This window comes from Physeter macrocephalus, chromosome 11 (genome assembly GCF_002837175.3).
Source record: "Physeter macrocephalus isolate SW-GA chromosome 11, ASM283717v5, whole genome shotgun sequence".
Classification (NCBI taxonomy): Eukaryota; Metazoa; Chordata; class Mammalia; order Artiodactyla; family Physeteridae; genus Physeter; species Physeter macrocephalus.
In genome coordinates, this window is record NC_041224.1 from 181,054,035 (window position 1) to 181,074,014 (window position 19,980).

The 19,980-nt window shown below is 45.4% G+C and overlaps 1 protein-coding gene across 1 annotated transcript in view; it reads left to right on the forward strand.

Annotated features, from left to right (window-relative positions):
• TDRD9 (tudor domain containing 9) overlaps positions 1–17,320 on the forward strand; it is a 130,448-nt gene extending 113,128 nt beyond the window's left edge. The window contains exons 31-36 of the mRNA XM_007128400.2: positions 859–968; positions 1,519–1,615; positions 2,822–2,960; positions 8,262–8,380; positions 15,904–15,976; positions 17,213–17,320. Of these exons, the coding sequence (XP_007128462.2) occupies positions 859–968; positions 1,519–1,615; positions 2,822–2,960; positions 8,262–8,380; positions 15,904–15,976; positions 17,213–17,320 (646 nt within the window). The remainder of the gene's footprint in view (positions 1–858; positions 969–1,518; positions 1,616–2,821; positions 2,961–8,261; positions 8,381–15,903; positions 15,977–17,212) is intronic.
• Positions 17,321–19,980: the final 2,660 nt, after the last annotated feature.

The window sequence follows — 19,980 nt, forward strand, 5'->3', positions numbered from 1 at the left end:
AGACGCGCAGGCTCAGCGGCCATGGCTCACGGGCCTAGCCGCTCCACGGCATGTGGGATCTTCCCGGACCGGGGCACGAACCCGTGTCCCCTGCGTCGGCAGGCAGACTCTCAACCACTGCGCCACCAGGGAAGCCCCCTGTGTGCACTTTAAATGGTCACTTCGGCTACAGGGTAGACCCTGGCTTCTCAAAGTCTCCTCCAGGGCCAGCAGCAGATGTGTCCCCAAGAGCTTGTTAGAGATGCAGGTCTCAGCCCCACCCAGACCTTTCGAACCTGCATTTTCACAAGGTGTCCAAGTGCTCTGTGGGCACTTTAAGGTGTGCAGAGCCCCAGCACGAAGGATGCTCGGGTAGGCGCCGACCTCTGAGGCTGCTCACACTGTGCTCCAGAGCAGAACCACCGTGGACTGTGCCGAGTCCACGACAGGAGGTGCAGAAGTGGGCAGCTTTGTGAGAGCTTTCAGTGTGGACCCAACAGGCCGGTGCTTGATTAGAGTTGATGATGGGGGAGGAGCAGGAGTGGAGGGTGCCCTGCTGGGGCTCTGCTGAGAGGTGAAAGGGGTGGGTGGACCACGGGACAGAGGTCTGGGGTGGAGGTAGAGGTTTGGGCAGGGTCAGCATGTGGGTCCAGGGAGCGGCTGGGATCACACAAGGAGCGGAAGAGCGAAGTGGGTGGGGGACCAGCCCCAGGACTCCAGTGTGAGGAGGCCCAGCGCAGACTGGGCCGTGGTGTATTGCACTTGTTGGGCCTGTGTTTGCGTGTTGGACTGCCTTTGAAATGTGTTCCTCGCGGGTTTGGCATCACTCACTGCCTCACGGCTGGAGGGGCAGCCGTCTCCCGACAGCTCTCCTTTCAGGTGTGTTTGGGTTGAGAAGGAGAGCATCAACTCTGTCATCATCAGCGACAGCCCCGAGGACCTCCACCAGAGGATGCTGGTTGCAGCTTCCCTTTCGGTTAACGCCACCGGTGAGTGAAGGCCTGCTGTCCCTTCGGTGGTGCTCTTCTCTCCTTCCGCTTCACTCCAGTTCCCGGAACGGTTTGTCTTATAATCAGTGAACAGCCTCATGCCCGTGTGCCATGTTTTAGACTATTTCCTGAGTGCATTGGCTGGTGGGAGTTTAAGAACTGGAGCATCATCACCTTTCCCGCCGTGCAGGGATGTGTGGATTGATTCCTTGATCATCCATTCGTTCCATTGTGCTTGGCCGCAGAGGAGAGCAAATCCAAGAGCTTGGCCCAGGGACAAACCTGATAGCCTAAGGAGGAGAAAGGAAAGGCAAGAGTAACCAGACAGGACGGGCCCCCAGACGGGGTCAAAGCTTGAGCCTTAGGATACAGGGTTCCTCCTGGGGTGCCGTGGGGACCGACACCAGGGAGCACTGCTCTGCTGGGGCACATCTGTGGGGACAGACTCAACACAGAGGGAGGCCTGAGGACAAGGAGGAGTTGTGGGGAGGGAAGGTGTCACACTCATGACGATGTGCCCAGCACTGCCCTTGGCCGTGGCTGTCTGCAGGGTCCACCATGCTGCTGAGGGAGACCTCGCTGATGCCGCACATCCCCGGCCTTCCCGTGCTCCTCAGCATGCTGTTTGCACCGGTCATGGAGCTCAGGTATGGGGTGCTCACTTGTCTTGTCCCCAGGCTTTGGTAAGAGGCGAACCCAGTGGGAGAAACGGGGCCCCTCCCTCCTTTTGGAGAGAAAGCGCCGATGGAGAAGTGTCCTCGGCAGGTCTGGAGGCCGGCCGCGCCTCCCCCGGCTTCAGTGTGATTGAGGGAGGCTTTATGATTATTTGCGGAGCTACACCGAGACTCCGTTTAGAAAGAAGCTCAGAGAGCTGACAAGGACACACAGCCTCACACGGGAGCGCGAGTTGAAGTGGGGCAAAAGGGATCAAAGTGGAGGTGGAGTTGAGGCCCAGCATCAGCACCGTGCTGATGGACGTCCTGTCGTTAATGGGCTGTGGTTGTGGCGCCAAGTCTCCTGGCAACGGTTGTCAGTGGGAAACCGTGCCCATCCCACTCGCAGTGGTGCCTCGAGGTAAGACTGCAGCTGTGGCTCTTTCTCATGCCAAGATCAGACAGGAGCTCCTAGAGGCTTTAGTAAAGAGAAGTGTGTCAGTGAGCAGGGCTTGCTTTTTTTTTTTTTTTAATTAATTAATTTATTTGTTTTTGGCTGCATTAGGTCTTCATTGCTGCGCGCGAGCTTTCTCTAGTTGCGGCGAGCGGGGGCTACTCTTCGTTGCAGTGCGTGGGCTGCTCATTGCGGTGGCTTCTCTTGTTGTGGAGCACGGGCTCTAGGCGTGCGGGCTTCAGTAGTTGTGGCATGTAGGCTCAGTAGTTGTGGCTCACGGGCTCTAGAGCACAGGCTTCAGTAGTTGTGACGCACGGGCTCAGTTGTCGTGGCTTGTGGGCTCTAGAGCGCCGGCTCAGTAGTTGTGGCGCACGGGCTCAGTTGCTCCACAGCATGTGGGATCTTCCCGGACCAGGGCTCGAACCTGTGTCCCCTGCATTGGCAGCCGGATTCTTAACCACTGCGCCACCAGGGAAGCCCTTCAATATTTTCTAACAACCTATAAGGGAAAAGAGTCTGAAGAGGGATATGTACACATACATACATATATATATATATCCAAATTGCTGTGCTGTACACCTGAAACTAACACAATATTGTAAATCAACTGTACTTCAATAAATAAATAAATACATATATACGATCTATATATATAAAATAAACTCAGGCTGCCCATTCAAAAAAACCAAAAAACCCAGTGGCTTAACAGTTTTGAAATATTAACTTTCTCAAACCTTTTCATTTAGAGTTGATCAAGACGGCAAATGCTATACTGGAGTCCTCTGTGGTTTGGGGTGGAATCCAACTACAGGGGCCCCTGTCCTGCCGGAGCATGACATGGAGCTCGCATTTGACGTGCAGTTCCGCGTGGAGGATATCACGGAGGTAAGGCTGCTGAGGTCATCGGAGGGTGGGAGCCACTTCTCGCTCCCGTTTTGCCGGTGCAGCCGTTCAGCGGCAGGAGCCGTGTCTGGCACCGTGCCCAAAATGCAGGCGTGCCCGCTCTCCCTGGACCTGCCTGTGCTACTTTGCTGTGCGAAGCCGCCTCCTGATAGGCGGCGCTCTCTGGACTTCTCCTTAGGCACCTCCCGGCACAGCCAGCCTTCCTGGGCGCTGGAGCTCAGCAGCGGGACTGCCGTGCGTGTCTGCGCAGGCCTGGCGCCAGGTCAGGACCGGCTGGGCATCCTCGCTAGCTCCTGCTGGGGACTGAGGAAAGTCCTGCCCCACTCGGTCCTTTCCACACGCACGGTGGGGGGCGTGCTGGGCTGACCCTTGGGTGCAAGCTCGACTCTGCAGCGGAAGTAGCTGTGCTGCTCTGGGACCAGATCAGTGCGCAAGTTAAGGCTGACCGTTTAGAGACTTGGGTGACAAAGTAATTTTTTTTTTTTTTTTTTTTTTGCGGTACGCGGGCCTCTCACCGTTGCGGCCTCTCCCGCTGCGGAGCGCAGGCTCCGGACGCGCAGTCTCAGCGGCCGTGGCTCACAGGCCCAGCCGCTCCGCGGCATGTGGGATCTTCCCGGACCGGGGCACGAACCCGCGTCCCCTGCATCGGCAGGCGGACTCTCAACCGCTGCGCCACCAGGGAAGGCCCGACAAAGTAATTTTATAGCTTTTGAATTTAATAATGAAAAATTTGGGCTTATGTTTTATATGCTTTTGTTTTTGTATTTCATTGTTGTAGTAACTCAGTTCTCTTGCATTTTATGAAATGAGAAACAAAGCTGGTCTTTCAGGACAGCTAGTTTGGAAGCACTCCTCTAGAGTGCTGGAAGTTCCATGGAGTCGCTGAGGTTGGCATAGCTGTGCAGGAGGGGGGTGGGGGAGGGGCGCTGGACGAGGCCTGCGGGCTGGTCCTTTCTCCAGGGGGCATGTGGCTTTGTTGATTGAACTTGACTGCTCTTTCATGTAAAGGGGCTTTGGGGCTTAAAAGTACTCCTTAGATCATAGACCTAGTCGTGAAATGTGAAGCTGTAAAACTTCTAGAAGTAAATACAGGAGAAAATCTATATGACCTTGGGTTTGGCAGTGAGTTTGTAGATGCAACGAAGCATAATCTGTGAAAGAAAAAATTGATAAGTTGGACTTTATCAAATTAAAACCTGCTCTGCAAAAGACCCTGTTAAGAGGATGAAAATACAAGCTACACACGAGGAGGAAATACTTGCAAATATGTATCTAAGGAAGGACTTTTGTTCGTAATGTGTAATGAACTCTTAAAACTCAATAAAATAAGCAACTAAATTAAATATGGATGGCAACAAACCAATGAAAAGGTGTTCAACATCATATGTCATTAGGAAAATGCAAGTTAAGATCTCAGTGACGTACCTCTGCAGACCTATTAGAATGGCTAAAATCCAAAGAAACTGAAAATGCCCAGTGCTGGCAAGGATGTGGAGCACCAGGGATGCTGTTATTGCTGGTGGGAGTGCAGAGTGAAGCTCGTGTTTTGTGGAAGATAAGGTTCTTAAAAGGTAAACATACACCCACCATAAGACCCAGGAGTCCTACTTTTAAGTATCCATCAGAGATTTGAAAACTTACATCCACATAAGACCGGTCTGTGAATATGGATTGCAGCATTCATAATTCATGGTAGCTAAAAACTAGAAGCAGTCAAGATGTCCTTCAGCAGGGGAATGGACAAACTGTGGCATAGCCATACAGTGGAGTACCCTTCAGCAGTGAAAAGGAGTGAGCAGTTGATTCATGCCACAACGTGAGTGGATCTTAAATGCATGTTACTAAGTGAGAGAAGCCGGGACTCGGGGGCTACAGATGGTATGATTCTATTCATATGACATTCTGGAAAAGGCCAGACTATAGGGACGGAAAACAGATATGTGGTTCCTGGGGGCGGAGGAGTGACGGACCACAAAGGGTACCACAGGGACTGGAGGGTGAAGGAGCTGCCCTGTGTGTGCTGCGGGGGTAGATGCATGGCTCTGTGTGCTTGTCAAAACCCGTAGTCTGACTACCAAATGTAAAACAGATAGCTAGTGGGAAGCAGCCGCATAGCACAGGGAGATCAGCTCGGTGCTTTGTGACCACCTAGAGGGGTGGGACAGGGAGGGTGGGAGGGAGATGCAAGACGGGGGTGGGATATAGGGTTGTATGTATGCATATAGCTGATTCACTTTGTTATACAGCAGAAACTAACACAACATTGTAAAGCACTTGTACTCCAATAAAGATGTTAAAAAAAAAAACAACAAAACCCCCCCCCAAAAATCCCATAGTCTGGGGCTTCCCTGCTGGTGTATTGGTTAAGACTCCACGCTCCCAGGGCAGGGGGCCCGGGTTCGATCCCTGGTCAGGGAACTAGATCCCACGTGCATGCCACAGCTAAGAGTTCACCTGCCACAACTAAGGAGCCCATGTGCTGCAACTAAGGAGTCCACCTGCTGCAGCTAAGAAGACCTGGTGCAACCAAATAAATAAGTAAAAAACTAAATATTAAAAAAAAAACACATAGTCCGTGCCCCATGAAAGAGTGGAACTCTGATATATGCAGTCCACACACACACACACACACACACACACACACACACGCACGCACACCAGCACCGACTAGGATTTGGGGGATAATTGCATTGAAGGGGGTGAGGGGAAAAGGAGCTTTGGAAAACACTTTTGACTGCAAATGGTAAGGCTACAGACAAAAAGAAACTGCACATATACACTGTCTTCTAGTTGGTAAAGTTGTTTCTCATGGAGTGCAAGTTAATTCTGAAGCTGCGAGTTACTGGGGTTGAGCAACAGAGTAAATGGGCGCAGGAGCCAGGTTTCTTATTACTAGACTTAGAGACGGGCTTAGAAAGGGAGGCTGGAGCCCGCCCTGCGGGACAGGGCGACTGCGAGACATGGTTCAGTGGGAGTTCGTGTTTAACTTACTGCATGCAAGGAAGTTACCTGTGTGTACATGATTTCGTACGCACGCACCGATAACCTGGCTCTCTGAGCGCAAGAAACGATGACACCCCAGCAGCCGTGAACAAACCCAGGGCCCAGATTGCGGTTTCTGATAGGATTTTCCGGTAAAAGGAACCAGGGCTCCTTGGAGAAGTGGGCAGAGGAGACACAGGATGAGCCTGGAGCTTCTTGTAGAGCCAGGAAGTAAAGAAGCACTCAAGAAACAAAAGGATGCAGCCTGTCACAGGGACATGGCAGCCCAGTGGCCAAGGTTGGAACAGAGCAACAAAATAAATCGTGGGGTATTGGGTCATGACTCACAGTGTCCAAAGGGTGTAAACAAGCGATTGAAAAAACAAATGGGGAAGAGGAGACACATCTTCCACTCAGGAGAATTCCCAGCAGTACCCAGGAAGTGGAGCTTAAACCTCCCCTGTTCCCTCCTCCCCGCTTTGAGAGTGGACTAGACTTAGTGACCGGCTTCCACCGAGCCTGGCAGATGCTGCCTCAGCCAAGTGGCCAAGGCCAGCATCACCAGTGATCCATCTTGGCGATGGCACACACATCCTGATGGGACGGGATGAGAAGGGCCCCCACCTCTGTGGGGCTCTCCCCAGAACTCACCACCCCAACCTCATCATGAGAAAGACGTCACATAAGCCCAGACTAGAGGGCATCTCACAAAATACCTGACCAGAAATCAGAACTGTCAAGGTCTCAAAAAACAGGAAAAGGCTAAGAAACTGCCCTGGACCAAAGGAGTCCGGGGAGACGTGACAACAGGTGCAGTGTGGTGCCCTGGATTGGGTCCGGGGACAGAAAGAGGATGTGAGTAGAAAAGACGGTCAAATCCACATGGAGCCTGGACTCTAGTTAACAGTGACGTGCCCAGGTCAGCCTCTCAGTAGTGACAAGATGGACTGCGGGTGGAAGGCGCTCGCGTTGGGGAGGGGTGCACGGAACGTCCGTTCTGTCTCTGCTGCTCTTCCTAAATTTCAGATTACTGAAAGCAGAAAGTTCATTAAGCACTATGGCACAGGCTGGAACAAAATATGGCATGTTGTTGCTCTGGGGGCACTCCTCAGGCTTCTGTGGGAACGTTGCAAACAGGGAGACAGCCGGGGGCCGAGAGGGGCAGAAAGGATGAAGGGGTCAGGTACATGGTGACCGATGGTAACTGGACTTACTGTGCAGTGTATACAAGCACCTAATTATTCTGTTGTACCCCTGCAACTAACATACTGTCATGTACCAGTTGTACCTCAATTGAAAAAACGCACACAAGGGACTTCCCTGATGGTCCAGTGGTTAAGAATCCTCCTTCCAATGCAGGGGACGTGGGTTCAATCCCTGGTCGGGGAACTAAGATCCCACATGCCGGGGGGCAACCAAGCCCATGCACTCTAGAGCCTGCGGGCCACAACTACTGAGCCCACGTGCTCTGGAGTCTGAGCGCCACAACTAGAGAGAAGCCCGTGCCACAGCGAAAGACCCCACGTGCCTCAACGAAGACCTGATGCAGCCAAATAAATAAATATTTTTTTTAAAAAAAAAAGGAAGAAAAGACACACACAAGGTGAGAGGAACATATGGTCCTCCCTCAGTATCTGTGGGAGATTGGTTCCAAGACCCCCCTTAGACACCAAAATCCGCAGACGCTCAAGTCCCTTATATAAAATGGTGTAGTATTTGCATATAACCTGTGCACACCACCCATATACTTTAGATGATTCCTGGATTACTTATAATCCCAGATTTATATATACTTATATAGATAGATTTATATATCGATTTATGTATACTTTTGTATACTTAGAATAATACAGTGTAAACCCTATGTAAATAGTTGCCAGTGTATGGCAAATTCAGGTTTGACGTTTGGAACTTCGTGGAATTTTTTTTTTCCTGAATGTTTTTGATCCAAGGTTGGTTGAATCCACAGATACAGAGGGCTTATTGTGTATGTGATACAAGTAGATTTTGAACAGTGTAACCCCATAGGTTAAACTATTAAATTTTAGAATACAGGTTTAAAAAGTGTGCTTAAACTGAAAAGTCTGAACCTTCCTTGCTGTTTTTTTTCTTTTATTGTTTCTTAAATTATTGATAGTGGTTATTGGTGTTATCTGTGTCATTTTGATAATTTCTTCCAGAAACCATACTGATGATAATCATGAAAATATGAAATCTGAATGCTTATGAATTATTTAAAAGTGGAGTGGAATTCAATTATAGAAGAATCATATGAGTATTTACGTTGCCATTTATTTACAGATTAATATTCTCAGAGCCGCTATTAATAAGCTAGTGTGTGATGGACCAAATGGATCGATGTGTCTTGGGCCAGAAAGAATCACACAGTTGCAGGATAACGTCCGGCAGAAACTTTTAGGGTGAGTTGTGTGACGACAAGGTTTCTTTCTTAGCTGTCTGGATTGTGAACGCCTTGAATTGTTTATGAGACGTGATAGATTGATCCTCTGACACGGGGTGTTATCTAGAGGTTCCAGACGGAGGCACCAGCCACCTGTGTCCTGATCGTCAGCCAGGAGCCAGGCAGCAAGGAGGGGTGGCTTGAGAATATGTGATAAAGAGACCCTTTCAAATAGCACAGGCAGGTCGGAGGGAAACCACAGTGGGCACCTCAGGGGCAAAGGGAGGGAGGGGGCCTGGGCTGTGGAGGCTGAGAGGCTGTGTGGAGAGGACCAACTTAACAAGAGTGGGCCCCGCTGTCGCGCTTCCACCAGGATAAGCATCCTGGCCTCCCGCTCCCCCTCCCCCTCCGACACTTGCTGGGCTCCCCGGTTGGCCAAACCCAACCCGAATCCCTAGGACAGGGGCTCTCATTGGTGCAGCCCATGAGACCAGGTCAGCCTGGACAGCTCAGAGGAGGCCCAGAAGGGAGGACAGTCATGGGGGAGGAGCAAACAGAAGGCTCCCAGCACATCCAGTCCTGAGTGAGAACAGGGAGCAGTGGACACCTTTCAGAAAGGTGTTAGATAAACAGAGCTGCCTTAGCCATTGTGATAAAGGCTGCAAATATTTTTACGTGAACTTTGTGTTGAAGTTTAACATACATACAGTGCACAGGTCATCTCAGTGTGTTTGCACACAGTGAATGTGCCATGTGACCAGCAGCTGAGGGAAACCGTGTTATGAAACATTAGAAGTGCTCATAAAGCTAAAAGAAATCACCCAAAATGCCTATGGGAAGGAGCGGCAGGTCACCAAGTTGGCAGATGCTCCCTGTTCTTACACAGCTCTGCTCCCAACAGCACAGGACGCCTTCTCGTCAGGAAGGACCAGTCACCTGGTGCTCCTTTGCTTCTCCTTACCCCCCTGTCTCTCTCCACCCCCGACGAGGGTGGCCGTGTCCTGACTTGCTGTGCTCTGGGTAGGTGGGGCTTAGGGTAGCAGTTCAGTAGTTTTAGTAAGTCTGCGGACTTGGGCTAACCATCACCACAGCTCAGCTTTACAACAGTTCTGTCATCCCCAAAAGTTCGCTTGTAAATACCTTAGAACAGTTGTGGTGATAGTCACACAAATCTATAAATTTACTAAAATTATTAAATTGTGTACTTAAAATTAATTAGTTCACGGTACGTACCTCAATAAAGCTATTTTTAGAAACACAAGTTCTTAACGTTTGTCAGCAACTCCTGTTCCTACCCCCACTCCAGGCAACCACTGAGCTGCTCTTGGTCTCCATAGATTTGCCTTCTCTGAAAATTTTATATAAATGGCATCATGTTTTTTTTTTTAATCTGGCTTCTTTAATTGAGCATAATATGTTTGAGGTTCATCCGTGTTGTAACATGTTTGTTCTTTTTAACAACTGAATAATACTCCACTGTTTGTGTATGCCACATTTCCTTTATCCATTCACGAGTTGATGAGATGTTTGGATTGTTTCCAGTATTTGGCTGTTATGAATAATGCTACTCTGGAAAGTCATGTAAAGTCTTTGAGTGAACATATATTTTCTTCTCTCTTGGGTAGATATCTAGGAGTAGAATTGGTAGGTTGTATAGTAAGTTTATGTTAATTTTTTAAGAAATGGATAAACTGTTTTCCAGAGTGACTCTCATATTACATTCCCACCAGCAACATATGACAGTTCCAGTCTCTTCACATCCTTGCCTGCACTTGGCATTGTCAGTGTATTTTTTTTTTTTTTTTTTTTTTGCGGTACGCGGGCCTCTGACTGTTGTGGCCTCTCCCGTTGCGGAACACAGGCTCCGGACGCGCAGGCGCAGCGGCCATGGCTCACGGGTCCAGCTGCTCCGCGGCATGTGGGATCCTCCCGGACCGGGGCACGAACCCGTGTCCCCTGCATCGGCAGGCGGACTCTCAGCCACTGCGCCACCAGGGAAGCCCCTGTCAGTGTATTTTTTATTGTGCTTAATCTAGTGGAGTTATGGTAGTATCTTATTATGGTTTTAATTTGAATTTCCTTAATAACTAATGATATAAAAGATCTTTTTATATCCTTATTAACCAATCATACACCTTTTCTGGTGAAGTATCTTCAGATCTTTTCCATTTTTTAATTGGTTTGATTGTCTTATTGAGTTGTAGAAATTCTTTATAAATGCTAGCTAAAAGTCTCTTCCGAATATGCAATTTGCAGATATTTTCCCCATCGCATAGCTTGTCTTTGCATTTTCTTAATGGCATATCCTAAAGAACACAAGTTTTTAATTTTGATGGTGTCCACTTTAGCTTTAAAAAAGTTTTTTTTATGGTTTATGCTTTTGGTGTTATATCTGAAAAATCTTTGCTAAACCCAAGGTCACAGAAGAGTTTTCTCCTCTCTTTTCCTCTAATTCTTATATTTACTTATGGTACTGAGGTCTTTGATCCATTTTGAGATGATATTTGTATATGGTGTGGCGTGTAGGAGTCTTAAGTTCATTTTTTCACATATGAACATCCAGTTGTTATAACATCATTTGCTGAAGAACTGTCTTTTCCCCCTCTGAATTGCCTTGGCACCTGTCAAAAATCAGTTGGCCATAAATGTAAAGGTTTATTTTTGAACTTCCTATTTTGTTCTATTGATTTATGTCTGTCTTTAATAGTAATTCTTGAAATTGGGTAGTGTTAGTCCTCATATTTTGTTCTTCTTTTTCAAAGTTGTTTTTTTTTTTTTACTATTTTAGATCCTTTTCCTTTCCATATAAAATTTAAGATCGGCTTGTCCATTTCTACAACAAACCTTGCAGGGGTTGTGATGGGGATTGTATTGAATCTGTAGATCAGTTTGAGGAGAATTGCCATCTTAACAGTATTGAGTTGTCCAATGCACCGAGCTGGAATGTCTGTTAGATATTCTTTAATTTCTCTTAACACTTTTTATGGTTTTCAAGTGCATAGAATTTTGTTAAATTATTTCTGTTTTAGTTTTTTTGATGCTATTGTGAGTTTAAATTATTTTCTTTATTTTTGCATTGTTCATTGCTAGAAATGAACAATTGATTTTTATATATTGATCTTTTATCCTGTGACCTTGTTAAACCTGTTTGTTAGTGCCAGTAGTTTTTGTAGATTCTTTAGGATTTGCTACATACAGGATCATATCTGTGAATAAAGACAGTTTTACTTCTTCCTTTCCAGACTGTACGCTCTTAATTTCTTTTTCCTGTTTTATTATACTGGCTAGAACCCTCTGTATTGAGCTGAATAGAAGTGGTGAGAACATACATCTTTGCCTTGTTCCCAATTTTGGGGAGGAAGCATTGTTTTTCACTACTAAGTATGTTAGCTGCAGGGTTTTTTTAGAGGCTCTTTATCAGGTTGAAGGAGTTCCTTTCTATTCCTAGTTTGCTGAGAGCTTTTATCAGGAAAGGATGTCACATTTTGCCAAATGCCTTTTCTGTGTCTGTGAGATAATCATGGTTTGTTTTTTCTTTTATTTGATTTGTATGGTACATTACATTAATTGCTTTTTGGTTGTTAAAACTAGCCTGCATTCCTGGGATGAATTCCACATAGTGTGTAATTCTTTTTATAAACTTGTTTTATTTTTATTTATTTTTTTAAATTTATTTTTATTTTTGGCTGTGTTGGGTCTTCGTTGTTGCGTGCGGGCTTTCTCTAGCTGCAGCAAGCAGGGGCTACTCTTCGTTGCAGTGCGCGGGCTTCTCACTGCGGTGGCTTCTCTTGTTGCGGAGCTCTAGACGTGCAGGCTCAGTAGCTGTGGCTCGCAGGCTCAGTAGTTGGGGCACACGGGCCTCGTTGCTCCGCGGCATATGGGATCTTCCCGGACCAGGGCTCAAACCCGTGTCCCCTGCATTGGCAGGCGGATTCTTAACCACTGCGCCATGAGGGAAGTCCCTATAAACTTGTTTTATAGCAAACAAGTTAAAGGTTTTTTCATCTGTGTTCATGAGGGTTATTGGTTTGTAGTTTTCTTGTGATATCTTTGTCTGATTTGGTATCAGAGTAGTACTGGCTTCATAGAATGAGTTAGGAGGTGTTTCCTGCTATTTTCTCAAAGAGTTTATATAAGATTGATATTATTTCTTTAAATATTTGATAGAAATTACTAATGAAATCATTTGAGCTTGGACTTCTCTTTGTGGGGAGATTTTAAATTACTAATTAAATTTCTTGTGTTTTAGATCTATTCAGATTTTCTTCTTAAGTCAGTTTAGCTTAGCTAAAATTGATTAATTCTGTTGACCTCTTTAAAGGGCATTGGCAGGCGGATTCTTAACCACTGCGCCATGAGGGAAGTCCCTATAAACTTGTTTTATAGCAAACAAGTTAAAGGTTTTTTCATCTGTGTTCATGAGGGTTATTGGTTTGTAGTTTTCTTGTGATATCTTTGTCTGATTTGGTATCAGAGTAGTACTGGCTTCATAGAATGAGTTAGGAGGTGTTTCCTGCTATTTTCTCAAAGAGTTTATATAAGATTGATATTATTTCTTTAAATATTTGATAGAAATTACTAATGAAATCATTTGAGCTTGGACTTCTCTTTGTGGGGAGATTTTAAATTACTAATTAAATTTCTTGTGTTTTAGATCTATTCAGATTTTCTTCTTAAGTCAGTTTAGCTTAGCTAAAATTGATTAATTCTGTTGACCTCTTTAAAGGACTAACTTTTGGTTTTGTTGATTTTTTTTCCCCCCAGTGTTTATCTTTTTTCTGGTTCATTGATGTTCACTCTCATAATTATTATTCCCTTACTTCTGATTGCTTTGGGTTTAGCATGCTCTTTTTCTAGTTTTATAACTTAGAAGCTTAATTATTGTTTTGAAACCTTCTTTTCTGTTACAGACATTTAAAGCTATACGGTTCTCTCCGTTACTTCTTTTGCTGCATCCCATACTTCTTGATTTGTTGTATTTTGATTTTTATTCTTTTTAAAATATTCTCTAGTTTCCCTTGTGATTTCTTCTTTGATGTGTTGTTTAGAAGTATTTTGTTTAATTTTCGAGTATTTTGGGATTTTTCAACTTTTTAAAATGTTGTTGATATATAATTTATTTCTGTGTAGGTATTATACATACTTTGAATGATTTCAGTCTTTCAGAATTTCTTTTAAAATTTATTGAGACTTGTTTTATGGCCTGACATACAGTCTTTCCTGGAAAATGGTTCATGTTCACTTGAGAAGAATGCATGTCTGTTGTTGGGTGGGGTGTTTTGTAGATGTTGGGTGGATTGAGTTGGTATTCTAGGACTCACTGTCTTTGCTGGTTTTCTCTCTAGTTCTGTGAATGTTGAAACTGGGATATTAAAATTTCTAACTAATTATTGAGTTATTTCTTTTTTCAAGTCTGTCAGCTTTTCTTTTATGTCTTTTGGGGCTCTATTAGACACGCTTATGTTTATAATTTTTGTGTCTTTCTGATGTATTAGCCCTTTTGTCATTATGATATCTCCCTTTTTGTTCTAGTAATATTTCTTGTTTTAAAGTCTATTTTGTCTGATATTAATATAGCTACTCTGGCGTGGTTTTGTTACTGTCTCCACGGCATATCTTTTCCTATCCTTTTACTTATAACCTATTTGCATCTTTGAATTTTTAAAAATGATTTTTCTGCCCTATTCCTGCTCTCCTCTCCGTTGGGACTCCCATTTTACATGTGTTTGTACAATTGATGTTGTCCCACCGGTCTCTGAGGCTCTGGTCATTTTTCTTCAGTCCTTTTTCTCTCTGTTGTTCAGATTAGTTAACTTCTATTGATCTATCCTTAAGTTTACTGATTCTTTATTTGTCCATCTCACACCTACAGATTTTGGTCTCCTACGTAAGGAATTTTCCATTTTAGTTAATGTACCTTTCAACTCTAAAATTTCTCTTTGGTTCTGTGTATAGTTTTAAATTTTTATTGAGATTACCTTTGAGTCATTACCATCATATTTTCCTTTATTTCTTTAAACATAGTTTGCTTTAATTCTTTGTATATACTTGCAGTGACTTCTTTAAAGTCTTAACTGCTAAAACCACATCTGAGTCCACTCAGTCAGCTTCTGTTGGCTGTTATTTTTTTTATTCCTGAGTATGGGTCACACATTCCTGTTTCTTCACAAAATATCTCATAATTTTTGCTGAAAGTTGGGCATTTTAGATAATGTAGGGTTTTGATTACTTCCTGCAGAATTCTGCAGAATCAGTTTCCCCACCATGTTGTAAGGCCACTAATGCCTGTTTTTTTAATTCTCCTTTTTATTTTTCAGCCTGGCTTGTTAGGGGTCATGCTTGTGTCTGCATTGCTTAGTGCTAAGCCAATGATTAGTGAGAAGTTGTGCTTAAATACTGAAGTCATTAAGGCTTCTGCCCTCTGCCGGTGGGTCTCTGTGTGGGTCAGGTAGTACAGCCAAAGTTCAGGCAGTTTTGAAATCTGGCTTTTATTTCTTGCCAGGGCTTTCCTGTGCGTGCATGCCACCTTCCAGTCGGCCAGGGCTGTGTGGCAGGCCAGGGGCCTTCGTAGGTCTCCGCTGCACGTGTGTGTGCAGCTTCTCCGTCAGCTAGGGGATGTGTGATGAGCCCGACTAGCCTCTGCGACACTCGTTTCCAGGATCTCCCTCTTGGATTTCTGGATTGTCAGCTGGTCTGCTGCTGGCCTCAAGCAGGACCAAGGCCGAAGGCTCCCAGAGCTGTGGGCTTTCTCCATGTATTTCCTACTGAGGTTACCATTTTTACTGACAGTGCTGCCAGGCATGAGGGTTTTTACCCTCTGCTCCAAATCAAGTAAATTCAGTCTGGCAGTGAAGATGCCTGTTTTCACCTTGGGAACACTAGGGTGCCAGGTTGAGCTGGTGGGGTGGGCGTGAGTGGCGGGTGGGAGTAGCCCCAGGCATGAATTCCACAGACTCCACTGTTGTTACCTGGAGTTCAGCAGCTTTTCGTGAATGAATGCTTCTGAACTTACTTGCTTTTGGTTAATATCCAGAGTCTTCAGGCATGTTTTTTGGACGATTTTGTCTAGTTTTATAGTTATTGGGGGGGGGATGCAAGAAGATTTACAGACTTCTTTACATTCTTATTGCTAGAATTCTCTATCTCTGCCTTTTTAAGCTGATGACATTTCCAACTTGTCATGGCTGCTTAAGAATAAATGGTATAAAAGATCCTCTTACATTTCCTAGAACTTGACTCAGTAACCCAGGCGATGTGTGGTAACGGAGCAGCCTCCACTGGTTACTAGGGGAACACAGAAAACAAGGGTCAGTCTTATAGACCCACGTTGCTCCATTTTTTTTGTTTGTTTTTGAATGTATTGGGGGTTAAAATACTCTCTGATCATAATTACATAAATTTTGACCTTTAAGAAACTTATTGGACTTATAATTCTGAGGGAAAGTACATAAGATTTAAATCTCTTTTTAAAAATCACAGTAGTGTTTTCAATTACTAACATATAATTAAGGTGACTTGAAACTCTCTTTTTTTAAATTTTAGTTTGTTCTGTCCGTTGAAACCAAGAGAGAAGATTGTTCCTAAGTGGCATGAAAAGCCATATGAGTGGAATCAGGTGAGAAGTAGGTGGCCACGTGAGCAGCCTACCACCAGGATTGATGGGAACAGAGCTCTTGATGGATTCAGGGGCTCCAACAGGGTTGGTGGAGGATGCCCGGGGAGCAGAGAGGGAGCCTGGCGGCAAAGTGCGTGGTTCTTTGGTTAACGGGGCAGGGTCACAGACCACACAGGCTGTTTCTGGATAGTATACTCTATGTGATGTCTTGGTGAAAAATTAGACCTCAGGCTAATTATCCTTTAATTTTGGATAAAACAGGTATGAATGTCTGGATTAGCTTTTAGGGTACATTGGTTGTTGTTGGAGTGGCTTGGAGACATCCACCTTCTCACTGTGCCCTCGCATGGCAGAGAGAGTGGTGTCTCTCTGGTGTCTCTTCTTATAAGGGCACTAATCCCATCCTAATCCCATCCTGGGAACCCCACCCTAATGACGTCATCTAACCTGAATAACCCCATCTCCAGATATCATCACATTGGGGTTTGGAAGACACAATTCGGTCCATAGCAGGTGTGAAGTAGGGCACGGCCCATATTGGGCACCTTGACATTTCCTGTCTGTAAGATTTAGAGTAAAATGTGATTTCAGGAAAGGAACTCAGGGAGGAATTTGAAGCTTTAATCCTAGAGCCAAGGATGTCTTTATAAATAAACCAGCTGGGGCACTAGTTCCTCATCCCTTTGCCAGTGGAAGTAGGCTACCACCCCTGGAGATGGTGTTTTCCCACTCTGAGTCTAGAAGTTACTTGTGCTCCATGACTGGTTTCCCCCGTTAGAGCCCTGAGGACCAGTCCCTGGAGCCAGCTCCGCCATGTGCACAGAGCTGTGCCCCAGCCACCTCTCCTGCAGCCTCCATGGCTGTGTTTGAAGCTAATAGCAGGGCTTAATTTGAAAGCAGAATTTCATTCTGAGGTTGATGTGGTTTAGAAAACTTACATGCTTTAACGCCTCTGTTCACGTTTACTGTTCACAATTACATAGGAAGGAATGTATGGGAGATTTCTGGGTAAAGATTGCCATATTATTAGGATGAATTTAAAGTTGAAATAGCAGATATATAGTATTTATTGTTGTGAGAATAGAGAAGCATTCTGTAAATATTTTTGGAAAATTAAAAGAGTAGTTTCTGCCATCTTATGTGTCTGTGTACATGTGTGTGTATAATTTTATTTGTTTTACTTTATGTCTAGAAAAGTCCCATTGCAGAGCCTGACTGGTCCTTTTGCCCCGATAGGTTGATCTGAAGCTGGTGATGGAGCAGGCGGACCGGGAGAGCAGCAGAGGGAAGAACAAGAGCACCTTGCTGTACCAGCTGCACAAACTGATTGTCCTCAGTTCCTAGACGGGACGCAGGCTGCTGTACCCAGCCCTCCTGGAGGCCACGGAGGCCTGTTAAAGGCTCCACCCGCAGGCTGCCTCCCTCTGTCCACTCTGTCTGAAAGGCCTTCTCGGTCCCGGTTCCTTTCCTCTTCGGGTGGTGGCTGGAGAGTGGTATTTCTGTTCAAGTGGAAGATTGGGAAAAGTCTAGTCTCTTCTAGAAACAGAAGATCACTGTATTAGTAAACATTTGGGGAAAAATTATTCTGAAAGAAGACTTCATTTGGAAAAAGAGCTGTATTTTGCTTTCAATTTACTAAGGTAAATGTAAGTGGCTAATCTTTCATGTAAGGTTCCAGAACATGCTTGTATGTTCTATTTTGTTACAGTGATTTAAACCTGGGGCACAGGAGAAACCAGGGCTCCCAGTTTACCACAAGGGGAAAGCTGTGTGTTTTTTCCAAAACCATATGGCATTTTCTAATTTTTTTTCCCTGAGGGAAAATACCTAACTTCGGTAAAACGACTTCAGTTTTGTATATTTTAGGTTCTACTTAAGTTAAATTCTCAGTCCACATTCTGGAGATTAGAGAGATTGCCTGGTCACTAGGGTATCTATGTTAAAACAATGAAAGCAGTAGACTAAGTTTGTTTCTGACAGTTATTAGAGGAGATTAAAAGGCATTTCATTCTGAAAAAAATCCAAATTTCTAAAACTGATAAAGGAATATAGACTTCTTTTTAAAGTCAACTTTTGTCAGACAGGGTTTCACCAGAAAAGCAGAGCCGCTGTAAATGCAGCAGTAAATGAGATCTGAGTTAGCTCTTACACGAGTGTGACAGAAGCTGGAGTGAAGGTCTGGAAGGGCCAGTGGGCAGATCGGAGAAATGGTCCACCTGAGCCAGCTGCTTACAGGCGGACAGTTTGAGGCTTGTGAGAGCACACATATTTGGTCAGCAATGTGGGGTCGTGACCAGGAGCTCATGTAGAGAACTCGAAAACCACCCCGTCTAGGGGAGCTTCTGTAAACTGGGGGCCCGGCCAAGTGCTGTGCTGGGCCGGCAGCCAGGAAGCCCGCTGGATGCGGAGTGTGCCGGCAGCAGCGGCTGCGTCCGACACGACCGTCGGAGCACATGGCCCCCACTTCACCTGTGCCCCAGTGCTGCTCAGCTGCTTTTGAGGCAGCTCAGAACAGCAGCATTCCAGTGGGGGGTTTCTGGGGAATGCGCTTCCCACCTTAACGCAGGAGGTGGTGCTACCAAGCTAGCAACACACCGTCCTTTGTTCAACTTTAAGGTTAAGATTTCACCTGCCTTGTGAAAAGAAGCAGGATATTTTGACCCTGCTGTTTGCTCTTTGTTTTGCCAGGTGGGAGTAGTTAGCCCATGTCTGCAGAGTGAGCACATTGTGGGCTTAGCAGTGCAGGAGGACAGACCTGAGCGGTTGAGCACCCGTTCTGCTTGTTAGCTTTTGAATAAAAGTTCTGTGAATGGTTAAAAAATTAAAGACTACCAAAAGGCTTGTTTAAAAAAGAAATCCAGTTTTTTGATTTCTCTGGTTCTCACCCTCAAAGAAAACCATTCTAACTCTTACCTGTCGTTTTTGGAATTGCCTCCATCTTGATAAGTACTTTATTAAGTAAATTATGCTTTTTCGTGATTTCTGCTTTAGTCATTAATTGCTGCTATAATAGATGAAGATTGAGCTCTTTCCATCATTCTGTACCTTATTTTCCCCATCTCCCATACAGTCACGTCAATATTGCTGGTTAAATCAGTCGTCAGTCTTAATAACATTAACTTTGTAAATATTATTTTCTGCAAAACCAGGTAGTTTATTTGATGGCATCTCCTTCCACATCACTTTAATTTAGAGGGTAATTGCCTTGCTTTTCATGTGCGTAATTCTCTAGTCACATATTTTTAAGCAGTTGTTTATTTTTAAAAAGTTATATATTACTTGCTAAGTAAGTAACTTTATTTAAAAAGTTACTTAGTAAGTAATACATATCCATGATGTGAAGTGAAAAGGTTTCAAAAGGCAGGTAGGAAAAGTCTGTCTTCCCATCCCACCAGCACCGAGCTCTCCTCTGAGGCGGCTGTGGTTTCTTCATTTGCACAGTCCTTCAGCGGGTGTTTATTGAGCACATACTGTGCCCCAGGCTCCAGGGCAGGTGCTTACGGACACTGACACCCTCACAGAGCTGACCTCAGAGTGTGTATAGGCAAAGGATGGGCAACCAGGCGGGCAGTGGTAAGAGCTGTGAAGTCAATTGAAGGGACCGAAGGGATGGGGCAGAAGGTGCCTGCCGTCTATAAAGGGCCCGGTGGTAAATGTCCTAGGCTCTGTGGGCCACGTGGAGTCTGTGCTGCTCGTCAGCTCTGCAATCGTAGCTCAGAAGTTGTCCTAGGTGATACTTAAAGAAATGACTGGGGCTGCATTCCAGAAAAACTTTATAAAAACAGGTGTCAGGGCTTCCCTGGTGGCGCAGTGGTTGGGAGTCCGCCTGCCGATGCAGGGGACATGGGTTCGTGCCCCGGTCCGGGAAGATCCCACATGCCGCGGAGCGGGCTGGGCCCGTGAGCCGTGGCCGCTGGGCCTGCGCGTCCGGAGCCTGTGCTCCGCAACGGGAGAGGCCACGACAGTGAGAGGCCCGCGTACAGGGAAAAAAAAATAAAAATAAA